The 15712-nt window shown below is 35.3% G+C and overlaps 1 protein-coding gene across 1 annotated transcript; it reads left to right on the top strand.

Moving 5' to 3' along the window:
• Nucleotides 1-2537: 2537 nt before the first annotated feature.
• SAE2 (SUMO-activating enzyme 2) lies at nucleotides 2538-15038 on the top strand. The gene is made up of 11 exons (XM_086439279.1): nucleotides 2538-2780; nucleotides 2868-2957; nucleotides 5592-5675; nucleotides 5760-5978; nucleotides 8907-9008; nucleotides 10608-11063; nucleotides 11267-11496; nucleotides 12598-12691; nucleotides 12804-12986; nucleotides 13121-13218; nucleotides 14256-15038. The coding sequence occupies exons 1-11, from the start codon at nucleotides 2748-2750 to the stop codon at nucleotides 14623-14625; spliced, it is 1959 nt and encodes a 652-aa protein (XP_086295405.1). The 5' UTR covers nucleotides 2538-2747; the 3' UTR covers nucleotides 14626-15038.
• Nucleotides 15039-15712: the final 674 nt, after the last annotated feature.

The following is a 15712-nucleotide window of genomic DNA, read 5'->3' as shown; positions in this document are numbered from 1 at the left end:
ATGTATGATTGTGCATGGGAAATGGGTCGGTAAATGATTTCCCTGGAAAATGTCATTTTCAGGTGTATGATTGTGCATTTGCCTTGGAATTTAATTTTCTAGTCAAAGCTATTTTCCACCTTGGGAAAGAAAATATTTTCCCATCATATTCCTTGGGAAATGATTTTCCACCACATGTTGTTATTCCCTCACGATTACACCCATTCGAAAATCAAAACCAAATATCTTTTTGATATTCTCAAGCAATTAAACGGTGGAATTCATTTTAAGGAATTCAGACTCTCGAAGACAAAGTTGGGATGTCGATATAAATTTTCTGAAGAAATGAAAATAAAATCATGAATATTCATATTTATTTTTTATGTAGTAAGATTTTGTCAAATTGTTAACTATGATAATCTATCTGTAATCCCAATTGAATCCATTATGATTCTAGGATCAAATCATCAATTAAGTTTGAGTTAAGTGAAGTTATGAATCATTTGATTTTAAGATCAATTTTTGTTCGAGTAATATCCATTGATTACAGTGACTTGCGGTGGTCTTTAAAATCTTGGTCTTTTTGTGTGTGTGTGTGCGCGCACCGTAATTATGGTATTTTTTCATACAAATAAGCTATTTCTTAAGAATTTGAATATTATTTTTAATGTCAGATTAGATATTTGTGATCCAAAATCTTTTAATTCAGTTTTGGGTGATTTAGACATACCCCAATTTTTTTAATTAATATTTGAGATACTCTTTTAACTTTTCCAACTGTTGACACATCCTTTGGTGTGGATCTTCTATTGTAGACTGACAAAAAAAAAAAAATTGTTTCAAATGCCCTTATATTCAACCTTTTTGTTTATCCCTTACCTTCAACCTTAAACATTTCATCTATTTCTACCTTCTTCTAGCCTCAGGAACACGATATAATGTTCAAAGTGTACAACGATTGAATTTTAAATAGAAAAATCAAGGGTTTTCTGGAAGGTGAGGTTAAAAACAACTGATGGAAGATGAGGTTGAATTGGCTAAAAATGATTTATCATAGAGTTGATTTCTTTATCTATAAAAATGCTGTTATGGCGGGATTCCAATGCACTCGAGCTTTGCATCCTTTCCCAATTGTCACTTCGGAGAGTCAAATGCTCTTGAAGCCATTACAACACATTCTTTATCAGGTTCTTTACTTGTAAAATTTTGGGCGAGAAAAAGAGCGAGAGGTAAAAGAAGAGAGATATATTCTCTTTCTCTACCTGTTGACTTGACGATAAGAAATGATGACAACCATTTTACTGTAAATGAATTTTGTGTGGAATTAAAAAAATATTTAAATATTTATGGAGAGCTATTTTGATTATTACAGTTGGAGTGCAAACCCCTTGAATAAGTAAAATGCCTCCGCATAATAAAACGCCTACCAATTATACCTTACCAATATGACTATTTGCGTTAAAGTTACTTTAAGTTGATACCTTCAATTTACCATAATTTTTGAGAGAAAATACAAGGATATTTGACTAACGTTGTATTTGGATTAAGAGAAATGGAGAGAAGAGAAAATAAATTAGTTTCTCTCTATTTCTCTTGTTTGGATTGTTAGGTGGGGGAGAGAAGAGAAAAGAATTGGAGAGAAAAAAAAAATGCGACTTTTCTTTTTCTCCAAAAGTGGAGAGAAGAGAAGAGAAACTCTTTTAAAATATTTTATAATTCCAACTCTACCCCTAAATATCTTTTATGATATTTTAAAATTATCCTAAGTTCTATCCAATCAATCCAAACAAGGTGAAGAGAAATTGAGTTTATCTTCTCTTCTCTTCTCTCCAATACTCTCAATCAAAATATACCCTAAAAGGTTTGGACAAATATCCAAGTCGGATCGCTATCAAACAAATAAAGCCTAGTGAGCATACAATGAACCTTGTTTCACTCTTGTCTTTCTTGTCGGATCGAGAAGGGATTGAATCTCTTTCAGATCCTCACCCCGAAGCTGACTTCTACATTTGATTCTCATCAATCCATATTGGTTGTGGTAATCCGTAAACAAATAGCATTGATCATCCACCATCGGTCTAAGTCCTCATTCTCGCTCCCCCTTCCCTCACCAAGTGAATCCGGTCTTACTTCATGTGGAGGCATTTAGTTCATTTTCTCATGAGACTATAATGGAAGGGGTATCTCAAATATTTACCAAAACGAAGGGGGTTATGTGTAAATCAGCTTTAATAGTAGTCAAAACTAGATTGAAGTTAGTATAAAACTATTGATATTTAAATATAACCGTATTTAAAATTAAAATGTTTGATATTTTACTATATCTAAATGTATTTTTAAAATTCATTTAAATGGTTTAGACTTTGGAAATGTTGCTTTGTCAAAGTCTCACATCAATGACTCGAACGGTTCAACTCGGTACTCCTGACAAAAAACTCGTAGACTTTACTCAAGCACTGTTTTTTGTTCTTCTATCCACGACTCACCGATTCTTGACTCGCTAACTCGTCAGTGCAGCAAAAAGAGTCTATAAACTAGTCAGAAACTCTCTCAATCTCTCTCTCAAATGCTATAAGATGGAAGAAGAGAGACGACTCTTCCTTTTTGGCGCCCTTTCTACGAAGCATACGGCCACTTACGACCCTTAAGATTCCCTCTCGTTTTTTGATTCTCTCAACCACAAAAACCCTCATTTTAGTCTCCTTTTTCTCTCTTGTCTATCTGTTTTATTCTCAATCGTTTTCATCTATCTCTCTCTGTGAGCTTTAATGGCGTCCGAGCAGCAATTACAGGCAATTAAGGTACTTCTCTCTCCTTCTCAACCTCTCTTTCTTCTCTATTTATAGTTCGATTGAAATATACAGTAAATTTTCTTTTAAACTATGCAGAGAGCGAAAGTTCTGATGGTTGGAGCAGGAGGAATCGGGTGCGAGCTTCTCAAGACTTTGGCTCTCTCGGATTTCCAAGATATTCATATTGTGAGTTAATTTCGTAGGGTTTTATTCGTTTTTTCTGTATTTTTAGGTGTTTTTTTTGTTGCTATTTTTTGTTTCTCGTTTTCTAGGGTTTAATTAGTGAAATTATGCATTTCCTCGTTACAGTTGTTCCGTTGAACGAGCTATTGTTTATGGAGTTCAATGGGTTGGGGAAATTCATATTTTTTAAATTTTTTTTAAGCAAAAATTGATCAGGTTATGACATCAGTTTGAATCATGTTTGTGTTAAAAATGCTTAATTTGAAAAAACCTGTACAATAATTTTTGCCACCCCCGTCTAGTTTAAAAGAGATTTTTGCCATAGATTTAGTAAATTTTGTTTTTTGTACCGATAGTGTCACATGCATCAATAAATGCAAATCATACTAAGATGGTGATGGTACCAATAATCAATTATAAGACCAATAATTGATATCGGCTGCATAATTGATCAACTTAACCTAATCTCATGGGTGTTAGATTCCCGCAACGGGTTCCTAATAACATTTTCATTAATGCAATCCTATTATAATCTTTTAACCTAATTATGAGATGTTGAAGTAAGTTTTTTTTAATTTGGAATTTAATTTATGCAAAAACAATTCAGGACTTAAGAGGAGTATTATTAAAGCTAAAATTTTGTGATATATATATATATATATTTTTTTATATGTAAAGCTTTATTTTTATTAGGAAAAAAAAAGGAAATGGAGGAGGCCAACAAAGCCACCTAACCAATACAACCTACCAAAAAAATAAGAAAAAACACAAGCAACATCATACATAGCTAAACTCATGCCTAACAAATCAAATCCTCCTTAAACCTAAAAATCCTTAAAAAAAAGCCTTTGAACTCCTTAAATAATCTTCTCAAAAGAAGAACCTCGTGCAAGTGGTGACAACAAAGATTCATTATAGAAAAGCAAGGGGGGATGTGTTGATGTGATGCTTCTAATGCTCAAGTAATGGCATTGATTATGTATTTTTTTGTCGGAAAAATGCTCACGTGAGAGAATGAATCGAGAAGCTACATCGATGTTAATGAACTATCCTAATTAATATTCAATATTCATTGTTCATGCCTAATTATATATTATTGTGGGGTATTTTTGTTGTTTTTATGAGATGAAGTAAGGTTTTGGGGTGACATTGTTGGACAATAGGTACATAATATTTTTCCAGTTCCTTGTGTGGTCACAACTCACAGTTGGGAATAAGAGAAGGCATCTTATTTAAATAGTTGGCACATGTTGAGTCTTTAGAAGATAGGATGACCTTGTCTCAAACAAATTTAGACTTATATATGGATATATTATTATACATCCATCATAATCCATAAAGAATAAAGTTATAAAACTTTACTCTCAGTGGAAGAAGATGTATTCTCTCATGTATAAATTACCCTAGACCTCAAGAGTTTGGTTCTTAGCATGTACATGTATTAACTACTTTGATTCTCTAACAAGTGATGACACACTAGTGCGGATATACCATAGGTATTTTGGGTAATAAACATTGTACTTGAGTAGGACCAACTGTCCAACAAGGTATCCACCACCTTACTAAGGAGGTTATATCTAATTCATTTTTTTTTCTTGTTTCAATTGGATAAAATTTTTGAGTTTGATGGTATTTGTTGAAAGAGTTTTATCAAATTCTTCAAAAATAAGTATATGATATAATAATATTTCAAAATAATTTTATGCGAAAATCTTAGCAAGAAATTGTCGTAGGAAGGTTTAGACAACAATATATTTATTTCCCAAGGGGTTTTGAGGATATTCTATGGTGGATGGACTAAATTGAAAATGATACATGGAATGGGACTCTCTAATATATTTCAATATCTTGGGGTTCAATTGCTAATAATTTAACTGCAAATAATAGATTTTAGTCTAAATTAATTAGATTAGTTTTTGAATTCAATATTTAGGGTTTTTCTCTATGTGAAAGGAGAGAAATTAAACCAAACTCTATTGCATAAGAGGTTGGAATCCAAAGGGTTATAAATCCTTGAGTGCACCTTTCAACCTACTCTCTCTTTTTTTTTTTTTATATATATAAATAATGATAGGGTCCGCAGAGAGGATCAATAGTTTACTCTAGACTTTGAGAAAGGAGGAATCCCCAAGTCACTGTGTTTTCTTTGAAGGCTGGACCAGATTAGATCTTGTGCCTAGCTCAATCAAGAGAAGAGATAACTTTGTTTTTGTTTCGACTTTCAATCGTCCTTAGATCAAATCATACCCTTTTTTGTGCATTAATTTATGATTTTATGTTCTAATTTTTTGAAAATTCTTCATGATATCACCTGTAAAATCATTGGTCTCGGGTTTTCAAGAAACACCCATCAAAGTTTAGCTGGATAGTCTTTTTGCATAGAGCTTCCATCCAACATTGGGGCTAGTATAATTATTTTAAACTAAGGCATTTACAGGATATATATAGTTGTTAAACCTGATGTGTCCATTCTTTATGCATTGGAGCAACTTCCTTTTTTTATCACACAGGAATACAGTATTCTGTTGAGGTTATGAGAAGTTTTGTGGTTGCTTACCTTAGATATGCTACCATGAGGTTATATTTCTTCCTTTTTTTTACTGAAGTCTATTTCCATCTGCCTGCTCTCACTTGCAGATTGACATGGACACAATTGAAGTGAGCAACTTAAATAGGCAATTTTTGTTCCGACAAACACATGTGGGTGAATCTAAGGCCAAAGTAAGTAGGTTGTACTTGTCCATTTATTTTATGTGCTTTGAATTAAGAAAGTTTTGGTTGAATTCAATTATTTATTTTGACCAGGTTGCTCGAGATGCTGTCTTAAGATTTAGGCCTGACATAAATATCACATCTTATCATGCAAATGTTAAGGACCCTGAGTTCAATGTGGACTTCTTTAAGCTATTCAATGTTGTTTTAAATGGCCTTGACAATTTAGATGCGAGGCGACATGTGAACCGCCTTTGCTTGGCAGCTGATGTCCCTTTGGTTGAAAGTGGAACTACAGGTTTCTTGGGGCAGGTGATATTTTGTTTCATGTTTCTATGCATCTAACTCCTTGTGTTTTTGTCAATTTATCTTAGTTGGTTATTGGTTATGAGGTTTTGTCTACTTTGATCAGTACCTTTATTGTCATAGAATTGAAGGTTTGAGAAAATGTGCCTTGTCCTCATTATCTTCATTTGCAAAACCCACTTTCAGACCATCTAGAGATTGTGTCTTTTATTTCTTCCAGTCCCAGAACGCCCCAAGTCCTCTATTTTATTATATGAGAAAGGATATATTTTTTATCAAGGAAAAGAAAAAGTGAAGTCATGTCAAATAAACTACAACATCCTAAAATACTCCTTGTTTATGAGGGTCTTGGTCAAAATTACAATAATATTACTATATGTTGAGTGATGTTTATTACGTTGTTTAGAGAAGTCACGGGATTTGAATTGGACTAGAATATGTACAATTGACTGGTCTGTGGTGGTCAATTAGTGTAAGAAATCTTCTTGTTATTTATGGTGGTACATTTATTGTTGATATTGATAAGTGGAGATGTGACAATATCTATCATCTCATTATTGACATTCTCTAAAAAAGGAGGAAAAGATTGGAAAGGCTGTGATTAGCTTCTATTTGATAGGTTCCACTGTGGAAAGCCCCTCTCCGCATACTTTGACTTACTTTATTCATTCACTTGGGTAGCCAAAGCAACAATGATGAATACCAACAAGCACAATTGATCAGACTTGGAGTTCACGTCATAAATAAGATTATTAGTGATAATAATTTGGTAAAATGCAGGTCTTGTAAGGAAGGGCCTTGCTACCTATAAAATATACAAAATAAGTAAAAAGGCTTGACCTAACAAGACCCATAAACCATCTAATCCCAACCAAATATGATATCATCTAAACGCACACCCTAGAATGCTATTTGGGATCTGACATTAGAGGGCTTTGAAAGAAAACTAGTGTTTTGGTTGAGGGACTATCTTTCAAAGGTGGGAATGTAATTTTATTTGAAGCACGTTCTTTATTCTTATCAAATTTTTTTTTTCTTTTTTCCTTTTCTATATTCACCTTTTTGATTTGGATTGCTAATGTACTGCAGAAAATAGAAATAGGGCTTTTCATGAAATGGTAAGGATTTTTATAGAAGGCACTTGTTGGATTGAAAATCCTTCATAAACCCAAGATATTGGTCGCATTAGTGGAAGACCCAAAGGGGTATGAACAAACAATATGTGTAAACGCAATGTCTTACTGGATGTACAATGGGACTGCCTACGGTCAACCAAAAACAGGCATAATACCTAAGCTTCAAGTCATTGGAGAAGGTCTGAAATGGGTGTTGGAATTTGATCTTCCTTCGATCATTATTGGTGTTGATCGATGTGATTTTGCAATACAAACTAGCCTCAAGGTGCCCCTTGGTTAGAAGTTTGATCATGAAATCAATGTCTTTATCCAAATCAAGATTCCAAACTCAAAGATGCTCTTTCACATACGTCTCAAACGAGACAAATAGAACAACAGACTTTTTAACGCTTTAATGTAATAATTAACCATTTCAATTCTTTCTTCTTCTAGTCATCCAGACGAGCTCATTAGCAAAATTTAGGATTATGGTAGTGGTTATATATGCCATAGAATGTAATTATCTTTTAATTTCATGAAGGGATCCACATAACCCCAAGCTTACTCACCAATTAATGGGTTAAGGGAGAAACTTGAAGATTTATGGATGACGATAATCCTTGTTAATTTTTATGGGGGTCCTTTTATCAACTTTAGTTAAATTTTAGCCTTCAATTTTCCAATTTTCCTATAAGATTTTCAAATAGTGGTCTTTAAATAAAGTTTATGTTAGAGAGTTTCTTCTATACCTAGTGTGGTGACTTTCTAGTATTACACTCGAGATACATATTGCCAACAAGATCTTTAGGTTAGGTCTATTCTGATGAGATCGATTGGTTGCTTCTCCTCCGGTAGAATGCTGATGTTTCGATACCAGTGTGGTACTTACCAAAGAGACTCTGACTATCAAGTCAGATGGTAAGCAAATGAGGCAAGTTGCATAGAGTTTTTTGGAATGGGAGATACGGAATTCCTTGGATTCGATTCACATTATAAGCGGGGTTGACCCCTTTTTTACTGTGAGGATCTCTTAGCCATGATGGGGGACACCACTATTCATAACTGCCCTCTTATCATGCTCCTCACCTCAAAATTGGTCACTACCCAAATGCCATGCCACGTGGTAGGATGGATGGGAAGGTGCAAATATTGAGGCATCACTCTTTGCACTAAAATTAACCTCAGATCTGAGCTACATCACGCATGGGTGTCATCCAAATCTAAGCTATCTTGCTTCTAGGTGCGCACTTAAGTCTGATTTCATTACCATGGATTATTGATGAGACTATTTGAACAAGCCGAGGTGGTGGTAGCAGTGTTTAAAAGTTCCCAAGGTGCGCTTGAGGCGTTTTGGGTTCTTGAGGCAAGGTGTCAGCCTCAACCCATTTCTCCAATGGTTGTCTAGCATCCCAGCAATTGGCTTTGGCCAGGTTTAAATAGATTAGATTCTTAGTTCTATATATTTTCCTGGGAAAGTTTCTTTTAGCACAGTAGAATGGAAATAAAATAAGAAGTCCTTGCAAACCACAGTAAAATTCTGTGTCTGCTTCATTTGCACCCCCCCTCTCCCAAACCACCCATTTTCTCTTCCCAGTAATTTCAAGTATGCGTAATCCCTGGGAACAGAGGGGAGTATCCTCTTCACTGGTTTTCTTGATTCCCAACTACCATACTTTATATACTTGTTACTTAAATATAAAAATCTTTATCAGATGACTTTATTTCAATTTCCTTGATGATATTCTTCGTTGATCAATGCTATGCTAATTTGTCTGATTGGTTCAGATGGTAATTTTTTTTTCCAATTTTCGGTGAGCAGGTCACTGTACATGTGAAGGGTAGAACAGAATGCTATGAGTGCCAGCCCAAACCCACTCCAAAAAGTTATCCCGTTTGCACTATTACCAGTACTCCTTCAAAGGTATTTGCAGTTAAAGTACAGCAACAATATTCACAGGCTTGTGTTCTTCCCTCTGCCAAGAGGCATCTGGATTTGTGTTCTTTGTAACTCTGACTAGGCAGCATGTGATTGTGATTGTACAGTTTCACCTTCCAATGGATACATGCATGTTATTTACATATTATTTTATTTTAATCTTTCCATGTTCTTATGGACATTTAGTTGATCACGGGTGCCACTTATTTGGATGCGAAATCACTAAAAATTGGAATAGACGCAAGTGTAGGCTTTGGAAAAAAGTAGTTCAAAAGGAAAGAAACGTAACGAGATTTAGTTAAGAGTGATTGGAGGGAAGCTGGGTTTATTTTTCTCATGCACAAGCAGGTGAAATTGCCGTTTTCATCAAACTTTCAAAGTGCTGTCGGTGGAATGTGTTTTGGAGGCTATGTTCTTCTATACATGAACCTTTGGGTGTTTCCCATATCATTATGAGGCCTGAGTCGGAAGCAGATTATGAATTTCAAAATTCTGAAATGCTAGGAACACATTGGCATTTTGATCCAAACTGGTACTGTGGAACCACTTCTCCCATGGAATAATCTTTACTAAGGTAGCCCAACCAATACACACACAACACACAATTGAAGCGTTGGGGGTTTTAATCCCAGGTCTGGGTATTACCTCTCACAGACTTTATCAAATTGGCAGGTTGGCACCTAAAAAGCTCAATACGATTTCTCATCTTTATGATATATATTGCAGAAACCATGCTAAAACAAAACTTTCGGGGAAGAAAAGATCAACTCTTTGTCACCACCATCCCACCGCTAAGATAATCACTCCTTGATGAATACTGGTGTGTTGAGTGTCAACTGCTAAGCTTACCCCTAGATTTCTAATCTATCAAAGCCTTAAATGAACAGCTAAGCTTACCCCTAAACTTCCTTAGAAACCTTATATTCTCCACCATTGGTTTCCACCTCATTTTCAAAACTCTCTATTTCCAGATCAGACTGATGTATCTTACCTGCCCTTTATTTCTTCTTATGTCCTTCCAAGGAACCATTGCTGACTTGATGGGTGTTTGATAAAGTTCCAGATGTACTGTATGGTGGACTCAATCCATTAACATGCTTAATTTGTATGTTTTTAGTAGTTAGGGCTTCCCATGGATTTTTCTTTATCTTCTCTCACATGATGCTTATTCCTTCAAATCTGCAGATTATCCAAATCTTTCCATTCATTTACCCTGCTCGCTTTTTCTTTTCAATCGCATGCAATTATTTGCTCTGGGTCCATAGTATTGTTGAGATAATATTGGGTGTATTTTGTTTCTGGGTAGCCAAACATATATTTTTTTGCTTTTTTAAATAATTTCTCATAGCTTAGTCTGTTTCTATTTTTCTATTTTAATGTGTTTTTGTGCACGCCTGTGTGATATTACATTTTATTCTTATTTCACTATCAGAGGAGAATGTTCACCGCATACACTGAACATTCATTTTTTGTATATGGTCAGGTGCTGTCTGTCAAATTAGTTCTTTTTTGTATGGTTAATTATATAGAAGATCTTTTCTTTCGTTAGTCCTTACCATTGACGCCATTGATTGAATTATGTAGTTTGTTCATTGCGTTGTTTGGTCAAAGGACCTACTCTTCGCAAAGTTGTTTGGAGACAAGAATCAGGAAAACGATCTAAATGTACGTTCTAGTGATGCTGCTAGCTCATCAGAAAATGCAGAGGATGCGTTTGTACGGGGAGCGGATGAAGATCCTGAGCACTACAGGCAAAGAATATTTGATCATGTATTTGGGTATAACATTGAAGTGGCTTTAGGTAATGAAGAGACATGGAAAAACAGAAATAAGCCAAAGCCTATATATTGCAGAGATGTTCTGCCTGACAAACATGGTCAGCAGAATGGAAATTTGGAGGACTGTGCATTTGGTGACCCATCATCAGTGTCTGCAATGGCTTCTCTGGGTCTGAAGAATCCGCAAGATATTTGGAACCTTGTGGAAAATACAAGAATCTTCTTGGAGGCTTTGAAACTGTTTTTCGAGAAACGGGAGAAGGTTTGGCTTGATCCTTAGTTTTTCTGAAGTTGATACAGTTCTCTTTCTTTTCATTACTATTTGCATTCCCAATCAGCACTAAGTTTCTTTTATCATTTTGTTTACAGGATGCATTCCTAATCAGCACTAAGTTTCTTTTATCATTTTGATTACAGGATGCATTCCTAATCAGCACTAAGTTTCTTTTATCATTTTGTTTACAGGACATTGGAAACCTGATTTTTGATAAAGATGATCAGTTAGCTGTAGAATTTGTTACCGCTGCTGCAAATATTCGTGCAACTTCTTTTGGCATTCCTATGCACAGCCTCTTTGAAGCTAAAGGTATTGCTGGTAATATTGTGCATGCTGTTGCAACTACAAATGCTATTATTGCTGGGTTGATTGTTATTGAAGCAATCAAGGTGCTCCAAAGTGATACAGACCGATATAGGTGTGTCCCAAAACCTTTAATCCTTGATGTATGGTTTCTGTGCCAAGTTACTTTTGGTAGTTGTGGTTTATTTCTGTTGCCTATATTATATGCTCAGAGAGAAGGTGAAAAATCATGTGAGGCTGCTGTTTCCAATATTTATGGCATCTAAGGTTATACTATCCTTCACTAGTATCCGGTTGGCTGCATGGTCATCCAGTCTGTAGTAACGTTCTTGCATTTGAGACCAGAGGGATTGATTGTAGGCATCTATGGCCGTTAGGTGAGAACGGCTAATTTGCGGTGCAGTAATTCTTTAGATGAGTTAGATAGGTTGGCATACATGGATATCAACTGGACCCCTTCTATCGACAAAATACATGTAATTAGGGCAACTGACACATTTATTTGTGTCCGACATGTGTATAGTATGTCTTTTTCTTAAGTGGCTATGCTTTTTATTATTATTTTAAAGTCTAGTATCAGACCATGGGGAGGTTGTGTTTAACAGATAATGTCTGTTCTTGTAAATGCATAGTGTGGCATGGCTGTGAGTTTTTTAATTTTAGTGTCAAGCCTATAGCAAGTGTCAGTGTCCAAACCTTTTGTTTATTTTTATAGAAATCATTAAAATAAAGTTTGAGATAACCTACTTAGGATGTTTGTCGGGGATGTTTCTGTGTATGTCAGGGTATGTTCCTAGAACTTCCATGGCTTTGTTGCATAGGGTGCATCCATAGTTGACACCTATTAGTGCAAAATTCTATGCTCAGTTTGAAATATAACTTAAGAAACACCAGCTAAAGCTTTATAACTGAGCGAGATAAGCACATCCCATATTTTACCAAACTATATCACACAATATTTTGTATTCCTAAGTGTGGTAATGAAAGTTGTTCCTCCAATTCACAAAGAATGGACACGTTTAACAACTTCTCTCTCTCTCTCTCTCTATATTATATATATATATATCCCTTTTTTATTTCAAGTTGGTTTAAAAATGAGTTTGGTTTGTCCACCTTTTAGAGAACACATGTTTTGCTTATTGCATTGGTGTGACATATAGATCACTTGTGCTTATGCAGCTTAATGAACACTAACCTGATCTGGTTGCCTATATAGGATGACATATTGTCTTGAACACCCATCTAGAAAGATGCTTCTTATGCCAGTGGAGCCGTTTGAGCCTAACAAGTCTTGTTATGTCTGTTCTGAGGTACTTAATATCATATACCTTGCTGAATGCTGAACTTTTGGAATTCCTTTTGCATATAGTTTTGATTCATGACATGCCGCATTCTGATCACTCGCAATTTGATTGAAAATAGACTCCCCTATCGCTCGAGGTTAACACTCACCGTTCAAAGCTGAGGGACTTTGTTGAGAAAATTGTTAAAAATAAGCTTGGCATGATTTTTCCATTGATTATGCATGGGCCAGCCCTTCTTTATGAGGTTGGTGATGATCTTGAGGAAGATATGGTAGCCAATTATGCAGCAAACCTTGAAAAGGTATAATATTTGGTTTTGTGTTGTATCAGTTGTTTTGATATATATATATATATATATTTTTTTTTTTTTTTTGGGGGGGGGGGGGGGGGTTATCTAAAGATTGACTCCTAAACATGCATTTACATTGTTTACAGGTGCTAGCTGAGCTTCCTTCCCCAGTTACTGGTGGGACAATGCTTACAGTTGAGGATCTTCAACAAGAATTCACATGCAATATTAATATCAAGCACAGGTTTTCTTCCTTGTTCATTACCAGATTCTGAGATTGCCTGATCTATATTTACGGATGTTTCCATCATCATTATTGTCAGGGTCAAAATCTGGTGTGTTGTCGATGCCTCAAGTTTTACCCCGACAATCACAATTGAACAACAAATTGCAAACCATGAATCAATCCCAACAATCCACACAATGATTTAGAGAGAGAAAAGAGAGAGATATGTGCACACAATTTTGACTGGGTTCATTGCAAATGCCGACCATGTCCCTCATGCTTTTTCATTACCTTCTAGCCATCACCAAATGGACATTTACTTTTTTTTTTTTTTTGGGTGGGGATGTGAATACTTGATAGGTAAGAGTTTGATTAATATGACATTTAATCTTTATATGACAATGATTTTTAGATGTAAAACCTTTTTGGCTATATGTCTGATTTAGTTTCATTTACTTATTTCAATGTATGATAATATTATATTTCTATTTTCAGCTTATATCACTATTTTTACACAACCATTCGGATGCGATCTATTTTTTCAATGTTTTCTACAACACCGCCAGATGCCTTTGGATCTTGTAAAATGTATGTCATTCCGAGAGATGTAAAAAAATAGTTGTCGCTTGTAGATGTCCCCCGAAAGTGACCCTATATATATATATTAGATGCAAACCTAGAAACTTATTATTTCTTCATACCCCAACGAACTGGGTTTCTTCTAGAGTGGTGAATTCGAATTTAACATAGGTCTGCAGTTAAAAATGGTTATTCCGCTTTCTGCTTAGATTATTTGTTGAAGGATCAATTCAATTCTAGTGATATCTGACTGGTATGTGTAAAAAAAATGTGATATCTGATTGAGAGTATATGTGAGTTTGCTCATATAATCTATGGTCTGCAAGCTTTTGGGTACAAACTGTAATTGAGATTGTGTCAAGTTTCGTTGCAGTAGATAGTTTGATACATAATATGCCTTGAGGTGCCACCTTTGTTTTGTCATTCCTTCTGCCTTTCATTTTGATCAGAGAGTACTTTAAATGTCCATCTTGCAGAGAAGAATTTGATGAGAAGGAACCTGATGAGATGCTTCTTTCTGGATGGACACAACCTCCTCCAGCAGAGGACGATAAAAATCTGGCTATTAGGAATGGAGAGAGCACATCAAATGTATCTAAATCGGCTGTGCTAGAAACCGAAGATGATGATGAGATAGAGATAGTAACAACAGGAGTCGGGATTATTCCAGGAGGGTCTAAAAGAAAATTGTCCGACATTTCTAACGTGACTACCTCAGCGCCTTCAAGTGTTGCAGCTGGTCCTAGTAATAACAAGAAACAAGAAGTCGATGATGACGGTGACGTGGTTGTTATGCTTGATGATGGGAATGTGGACACCAACAAGAAGAAAACGAGGTTGCAGTAGCTGCAAGGTTTATACAAAGCGGGTTATTCCATTTTAGTTTTGTACCAATAGAGAGATTTGGTGATTCCTCTAATCCTCAGAACTCTTTGTGAACTTAGATTATTAACTTATAATTTTATGGTGTAGCTAGATCTAATTATTGTTTTCAGGAACTCAAGATGTAGAGAAGAAAAATTTGTACCTTTTCTTTTCCCTTTTTGTTTTAATCAGCGAAAATGATGGTGTCGTCGAAGTTGACTTTTTGTTAAAGACAAGGGTGGATAAGCGAGACAACGGTAATGGTGGATCACACCTTATAAGCCATTAAGCTCAATTCTGATCCCTATTGTAACTTTGGACTAACATGAACATATTTTTGTAACTTCTTACTGGCTCCTGTTTTTATTTTTATGTTTATGTTCTATTATTGCTTACTGCACTGTCTTTCTTGTTAAAACATAGGACTGTTTATAGTTGGATTTCTTTCCTCCATCAAAGTTTTGCTGCATTTCTTGCAGGGGTGCAGGTTTTCTGTAGTGACACTTCAAACCTCCTTGCTGCAGGTATATGTTTTTTTGAAACCCCATACAAATTTGTGGAATGTGAGTCCATTTGATGCCACTTTGTTTGCAGCAAAAGTGTTTCTTAGAGATCACCACTCTTTGAATCACTTCTATGAGAAATTGTGGCTTCGATGTCAATTGGTTGGTGTTTATGTACGTAAAATGCATTTTTGTGTCAAGCCGTGGGGGTTTTTTGGTGAAAGCAGCTTAAAGCAGTCTATTCTTGATTGTAAAGAGTGAAGAGACGATAATCCAAGGAAAAATATACATTTTTTCATTAACTAAATAGAAGCATTTTTTTATTCTAAAATCCAATGCTTTTTTTATTTTTAATTTTTTAAACTCATTCGAATTGTTGCAAAAGTGCGGGTCTGGAGTCTGATTTTTTTGCTGCTCATCCCCTCTTTGTTTCTCATTTTTGCGAGAATCTCGAAGGCAAACTTGACTCCAAAAAATGTTTTTTTATTTAACTCAGGTTGTGGTATCAACACCCATGGATTGCCCTATATTAGGGACGATTTGGCTGGCACCTTAAAAGAACGGAT

This window comes from Akebia trifoliata, chromosome 4, assembly GCF_017979445.1.
Source record: "Akebia trifoliata isolate Shusen 1 chromosome 4, ASM1797944v1, whole genome shotgun sequence".
In the NCBI taxonomy this organism is placed as follows: Eukaryota; Viridiplantae; Streptophyta; class Magnoliopsida; order Ranunculales; family Lardizabalaceae; genus Akebia; species Akebia trifoliata.
The sequence above is the reverse complement of the archived record's forward strand: the minus strand, read 5'-3'. Positions and strand labels throughout refer to the sequence as shown.

What these genes read in the sequence shown, in the direction of transcription:
- SAE2 (XM_086439279.1), top strand. Translation starts at nt 2,748, where the DNA reads ATGGCGTCCGAGCAGCAATTACAGGCAATTAAG. An exon ending in CTACAGGTTTCTTGGGGCAG is followed by an intron (nt 5,979 to 8,906) that starts GTGATATTTTGT and finishes TTCGGTGAGCAG; the next exon opens with GTCACTGTACATGTGAAGGG. An exon ending in ATGCAGCAAACCTTGAAAAG is followed by an intron (nt 12,987 to 13,120) that starts GTATAATATTTG and finishes CATTGTTTACAG; the next exon opens with GTGCTAGCTGAGCTTCCTTC.